Source organism: Sesamum indicum, linkage group LG1 (genome assembly GCF_000512975.1).
Source record: "Sesamum indicum cultivar Zhongzhi No. 13 linkage group LG1, S_indicum_v1.0, whole genome shotgun sequence".
Classification (NCBI taxonomy): Eukaryota; Viridiplantae; Streptophyta; class Magnoliopsida; order Lamiales; family Pedaliaceae; genus Sesamum; species Sesamum indicum.
In genome coordinates, this window is record NC_026145.1 from 8,197,033 (window position 1) to 8,204,238 (window position 7,206).

Sequence of the window (7,206 nt, forward strand, 5' to 3'; positions counted from 1 at the left end):
TTAAGAGATAACTTTTGAACTCTTTTATTTCTCTACATTATTTTGCTTTTCATGCGTTCGTCCCTGAGCATGTCTAGCTAAATCTCTCATTCCGGTTGAAGACTTGGTGAATGCTTAAATCCAACGGGTTGTGAGATCTAATTTATGCTTTCTACTTTTATTCATATGGGTATTTGTGTTGTTCTCTGTGCTTTTATTACAAATAATCTGATTTATTGTCAAGAATATTTGCCTAGCCAATTGAACTTTCAAATCCGTAATTGTTTGTTTAGTTTGATAACTAGTGGTAACACAACATAATTGATTATGTAGAAGTTTTCGATTATGTTGTGGGGAATGCACAATCTAACTTAAATAAATCCTCGTAGGAATTTATTAGTTAGAATTGGGCCTTTCTAGTTCTTAATGCTGTCGGTAAATTAAATCTTGAGTACGTTCCCAAGGTTGTTTACTGATTAGGGATTTAGTCAACGGACGTTCCTTGACTATCCACAAGGTAAGGAAAGGTGAGGTCGTTAGGTCGTACCAATTGCCATAACCAATTTATCTATCATGAATAATTGTTATCTTTGCATCTATGATCAACCGTGGAATTAAGTGTGATCCTATCTTTAACTGGAATACTCTTCTCTTATATTTATCTTTTTTAATTTTATTAGCTTTTTAGTTTTATTCTTCTTCCAATCAAAACTCCCCCTAATTATTTTCGTTTTTGAAGGAATTAATTTAAAACCAATCTCTGTGGATTCGACCCTATTCACACATCTACAAAAGTGTTCGTAGGAATTATTTTTTGTGGATTCGACACCCATCAGTGGTCTAGGATTTAATTTAGTCATTTGTTCTTGTTTGGTCTATTATCTCAATTTATTTGAATATTTTTCATTTGATTAGTATGAAGCAAACAGAAAATAGTACAAATATATAATTTTAAAGAGAAAAAAAAAACATATCTCAAATAAAATATATTTATTAGTTAACGTACAATAATAATTAACAAAACTTAAAAATAAAAATAAAAAACAAAAAATAGGGAGTCGTAGCACTTGGATTTGCAACTACACCCCATTTTGGGGTATAGTTGCAATATTTTTGTTTTATATTATATTAATAAATGGGCCATATGTAAATATATACCCATGTGCTATTTCAAATATGTTGTGTGATTAGGTTAAAATTGTGCCATTCACTGATTTTTGCAACATATTTTCTTTAAAATTCGATGCTCACTTTTGGTCCTATTAGATAGGGCTATTATTACTTTTTATCCCGAGTTTTACTGACTCGATTTGGTTCCAAAATCCTAAATTTTTAACGATCTTGCTCCTGATCCATTAATTTTTGCCGAAATCGGTACGTGATTAGACACTTGTTGTTAGTCAACCGTTAGGGTGCAAAAAAAAGGGCCTTCAACAGTTTACATAGCTTCTTGGAAGAAAAAAATGGCGCCAACTCTCCTTTTAGCCTATTTATACATGTAAAAAACCCACAACATTCTTCTCCCTATTGACAAACAAAATATTACACAATATTTTCATCTTTTCTCATCGCTATAGCCAAAAGATGTCATAAACATTTCAAAATGCTTCATATATTAATTACTATTGTGACGTTCACAGATTTTTGTACATAACCGACAGACTAATTGATAATTATTAAGAATATTTAAATTTAATTACAAATAAATTATAAATTGAGCTTCGAATATATTAAAAATTGAATGGATTAAATTGGAGCTTAATAATATTTAGGGTAAATTATATTAATTAAAATAAATTAGGAAGGACGTAAAGAATATCTTGAAAAAGTCAAATATAATTTATTAATTTGTTCATAAGAATTCATTTTATCAAATCTCTCATATTTTTATAACTACCATTCTCTAAACATACCTAAATTAAAATTACTGCAAAAGTCTCATTTTACTTTTTAATAACTATAATATTTCTAAAATATAATTTTCAAATATTTTTATGAATTTTTTATCTATTCCTCGCTACTATAGATTTAATTAAACACTAATAGATATAATTAAACATTTTGTAAATAGACCCGACGAAATTGAGTAAATTAACTATAGTAATGATTAAATCTAACAAATTCAGTGATTTAATTAACGGACTACAACATTTTTAAGTCAAATGAGATATTCAATCCAATACTAATTTAAATAGTCAAACTCATAAATTTTTTTAATATAAATTGGATTTAGTAAATGAACCAATCAAAATATCATTTTCGTACTTCCTAATACTTTAATTAATATAATTTATCTTAAAATTATAAGCTCCAATTTACTCCGTTCAAGCTTTAATATATTCAAATTTCAATCTATAATTAATTTATTTATAATTAAATTTAAATTTTTTTAATAATTATCAATTAGTCTTTTAATTATGTACAAAAATCTATGGACATCACAACAACATTCAATATTTGAAGCATTTTGAGATGTTTGTGACAATTTTTTGACTATAGTGATGAAAAAAGATGAAAATATTGTGTAATATTGTCAATAGGGAGAAGAATGTTGTGGGTCTTTTACATGTATAAATAGGTTAGAAGGAGAGTTGACGTCATTTTTTTCCTCCAAGAAGCTGCATAAAAGGCCGAAGGGCGGTTTTTTTCGCACCCTGACCATTGACGAACGGCACATGCCGTTTCCGTCAAAAGTTAACAAAACAGAACTAAGGTTGTTAAAAATTTAAGATTTTAGGACAAGAAATGTTGGGCCCATAAAGACCAGAACCAAAAGTGATAGTGATCCTATCAAGTGAGATCAAAAATGGTATTTTGCCATTTTGTTTGCTACAATCTCTTGCGAATTTTTTACTATATATTTTGTTTCAAATTTTTATAATTTTAGTTTTACAATAATTTTTGTTTTAGAATTTTAAAATTTAATATTTAAAAATACAATTATATTTAATTTGACCCTGACATTTTATAAAATTCAAATATGACATAGCATGCGATCAAAAGTAAATATAATGATACCACCCAATGTAGCACCCCCTACTCGCTACATTTAATTATCACTATTTCATCCTTTATTTAATTACAACTCGTGTTATAAGTAATCTCTTTTCAACCCGTAACATAAAACATTCTACTTTATCAATATAATATATAAACATTATAAAAGATAATAGACATCGCCAAAAATTAATTATTAATTACTTCACCAAATGTTCTTATATACATAATCTCGAGCGAATAGCGTAATAGCCACAGTACACAATTTTAACACAATCCGACAAAAGACTCAAATGTTTAACAACCAAATAGTCAAAACTCCGGCTTCAAATGACACAACTGGCCCGCCTAATAAGGACCACAACACGGCTCAAAGTTCGATATGGTTAGTCAATATGACCTATCTTCTAAAAAATACCTAACACTGTTACAAAAATTGAAAACCCAACGTTGCCCCATCAAATGCGAACAGCCATCGCAAGATTGCCGTGAAAATATTCCGTGCAAATTGCGACAGAAACATTATGTGGCAAAATTTTGTATCGACTTTTGCAACAATTTGGAGTGATGAAGTGGCCCACCTTAAAGTTGGCCAAATTTCACTACAAAAAATAAGTTGACAAGTTACGGTCTTATTATCACAAAATATTAGAATTTGTCACTAATAAAATTTAATGACAATAAACTTTTATTACAATGTTGTTACAATACCTATGTAATGTCTAGTGATACGAAATAAGTTGTCACTAAATATGTTGTATAGTATCAAAAATAAATTGTCAGTGAAAATATTATATTTAGTAACATAAGTTATGTGTGGCCACTTTTTATTTGAGATAGTCGATGGCACCTAGAGTTGGCGACGATTGCCGTCGCCACTGAGGTGGTGGTTGGCCATCGCCTCCACCATATATAGATACATTATATGCAATTATATATATGCTCAATTTTTTATTGTTAAAAAAATAAGTAAAAATATTTTATTTTTTTAATTCTAAAATTCATAAAAAAAATATTTTTTGATTTTAAATACTTATAATAAACAATTTGATATACTTTTTTTATTTAATGTATTTGGTAATTAAAATATTATCATAATATATTTATACTAATAATACTTTAAATTAGTTAATACTATATTGGTAGAGAAAATCATGTTATTTTTAAATTTTTATAAAATAAAGTAAAATTATTTAATTTTTCAAAAAAATAAAAAACAATAATAAAAAGTATTTTTTTGAAATACAAAAATAGTACTTTTAGTAAAATAATATAACTAAATGCACAAGCTCCATATTTTAGTGCAGGTTTATTGTGAATTTATTATCTTGAGTAAGTTAATGTTCGAATTTGTTATAGACCTTAATTTATTTGAATTTTCAATTAATAATTTATTTAAAAATAATAGTATTAGCCGTACAAACAAAAAAACTTGCAATAATGCAAAAAAAAAAATCATTTATTTTATGTAAAAAATATTTTGCACAAACGAAATCTATGTATAATTAAATAAAATAAAAATAGAAGATCCAATCCAAAATAAAAGAGATTCAAAAGGGAACAAGAAAAAGAAACAAAGGTACGAAAACGATGCGGCTTTTTATTGACTTAGTTGCAGTCTTGAGCACAAGTTCACATCACCAAATTCAAATGTGCATTTGTGGAATGTTTCCTCAATTTGCACTTACTTTTCTAGGCATTGAATTCTCAGACAATGAAATTTGTAAGTTAAAAACCCAAGAAATATGCTCCCAATGTTAACTCCAACAACATCATGGGTTCGACAAATTCAACATAGATGTATCCCTGCCTGGAGATGAGCTATCTATGTACCTTATCATGTCAGCTCAACCTGACTCTTACCCTCCGACGGCCCGACCTCCACATCATTATAAGCTGAAAAACGCGAGTTCTCGCTCCTGTCGCCTTGGCCCCAGATCGCGTAAGCTTCCTCCCCATGTGCTGCCTCGTCTCCGACCTCCATGTCCTCCTCCGTCATCCTCAGAGGCACGATGAGTTTCACAACGAGACATACCAAACTTGTCATTACAATGTTGACCAAAATAACAAAGAGGATGCCGATGAGCTGGAGTCCTATTTGCCTGAAACCAGTGTGGAATTCCCCCATTTGGAAGCCGTAGAATAGGCCGACATACGAGCCGTACTTCCCATAGAACAAATTGCACAGCTTGGGGTTGGCAAAGAGGCCAGTGAGTATACCCCCAAGGCTGCCGGCTACTGCATGGGTGTGGAACACGGCCATCGTGTCGTCCACGCTTTGGAGGAGCTCAGACTTTTTATGCACAACCATCATTGTGAACCAGGGGATTGAGCCTGAGCAGATGCCCATTATGATAGCTGCCCACCCATGCACAACTCCTATAGCCAGGAAATAGAATAATTACAAACCAAGTGTAACGTTGAGTCACTCTTAGACACTAGTAATATAGAGCCTTGAGAAATTACCTGCTGCCGGTGTGATGCAGACTAGGCCGGTGATCATGCCCTGAACGGCCCCAATAACGGACGCCTTCCCAAAAAATAGGATGTCGAGTATGAGCCAAGTTAACAGACTAGTAGCAGCACAAACATGAGTGTTTATAACAGCCAAAGATGCATCTATGCTAGCAGCATAAGGGTCTCCTCCATTGAACCCTGTCCACCCCATCCACAGCAGCCCCGCCCCAGCCAACATTAGTAGTATATTGTTAGGAGGAAACCTTTCCCTGTCCTTGGTCAAACGAGGACCCACCTGAAAAACGATTTTAACAGTTCAAAAAAAAGTAATCAATCACTCATAAACTGAAAAACGAAAAGGTGAGTACGAACCCAATATGCAGCAGTGAAGCCGGCAACACCAGATGACAAGTGAATCACATATCCACCAGAGTAGTCTATCATTCCAGCCGTTGAAAGCCAGCCACCGGTAGACCAAATGGTGTACGCTCCAATGGTGTAGGAGAAAGTCAGCCACAGGGGAACAAACAGCATCCAGGCGTAAAAGTTCATCCGTCCCAAAACCGCGCCGGCGATCAGTATCAAGGTAATGGCTGCGAAGACGAACTGGAAAAACACCATAGTCGCATTTGGAAACTTCCCAAGAAAAGCGGGTTCCAAAAGATAATGCTGAGAAAGCGCGACATCGATTTTTCCCCATATAGGAATCAACTTTTCCCCGAAGGACAGTCTGTAGCCCCAACTAACCCAGCACACCAAAACACAAGCAAAGGCGTATAAAGCCATGAAAGCGGAGTTAACCGCCCATTTCTTCTTCACGGCACCGCCGTACAGTATTATCAGCCCCGGCACACTCTGCAGGCCGACGAGTGTGGCGGCGGTGAGTTGCCAGGCGTTGTCCGCCTTGCTCATCCACGGCGGGTTGGCCTCGTCGGGGACCATGTTCGGCGGCAGAGCAAACAGTGGCGGCGGCGGCGGGGAAGACATTTTGATGGGTTGCAGAAGAGCAAGAGAAAAACAAACAGGTATTGTGATGGGAAATTTGCATGATGGGATTATATAAGTTGAGGTTTGTTGAATTGATTCCCACGAAGAATAAGCTGTCTCTTTGATGGTATCTTAATTTGGTGTCGATAGTGAGGAAAAACAGAAGAAGTCATTGTTGGTTTCGCTGTGCGTGTTGTGTGTGAAAAGCCCTGACGGGTTTTACAATGCTCAACGACATAATCAATGGATAACTAGAAATTCCAGCCAGAATGGTTCGCTTGAAGATGAAAGGAATCACATAAAATTGTATTTTTAATGTATAGTTTTTATGAAGTTTAATTCCAAAACTAGGATGTCTTTAATTAATAAGGTCATGTTTACCTCCTCCCCTGTTAGATTATATATATGGTGTGCAAAGTTTTAAAATGTAGTGGACGTGATTCCAAATAAAATTTGAAAAATTACTCTTACACCCCTCTACAAATTCTCTATTTAAACCCGACACCATATATACCGTTAGGGTTAGGGTTAGGACAATAATGCTCATGTTAGCCAAAAGAATTATATAAATATTTTAAATTTTACCACTCATTAATTTAAGAATCATATGTATATTTTTGTACTTATAAGGAGACAAATGTAATAAATATATATATATATATATATATATATATATATATATGGAATGAGGTTAACATAGTTACACGTTTTTCCTCATAAATACCAAATTATTACATTGGAGTGCTAAATGAGGAGTAAAATTAAGTGTAAACAATGAATTTTCAG

The 7,206-nt window shown here is 33.1% G+C and overlaps 1 protein-coding gene across 1 annotated transcript; it reads right to left on the bottom strand.

Annotated features, from left to right (window-relative positions):
- Window positions 4,557–6,559, bottom strand: LOC105158457 (ammonium transporter 3 member 1-like). Its single transcript, XM_011075226.2, has 3 exons — window positions 5,806–6,559; window positions 5,443–5,728; window positions 4,557–5,355 (listed from the first exon to the last, which is right to left on the bottom strand). Exons 1-3 carry the CDS (start codon window positions 6,418–6,420, stop codon window positions 4,814–4,816), a joined length of 1,443 nt encoding a protein of 480 aa, XP_011073528.1. The 5' UTR covers window positions 6,421–6,559; the 3' UTR covers window positions 4,557–4,813.

Excerpts from the sequence above, each read along its gene's own strand:
- LOC105158457 (XM_011075226.2), bottom strand. The coding sequence starts at position 6,420 with ATGTCTTCCCCGCCGCCGCCGCCACTGTTTGCTCTGCCGCCGAACATG. Across the intron at positions 5,729-5,805 it reads GCTTCACTGCTGCATATTGG|GTGGGTCCTCGTTTGACCAA; the intron begins GTTCGTACTCAC and ends ATCGTTTTTCAG. Across the intron at positions 5,356-5,442 it reads CTGCATCACACCGGCAGCAG|GAGTTGTGCATGGGTGGGCA; the intron begins GTAATTTCTCAA and ends TCCTGGCTATAG.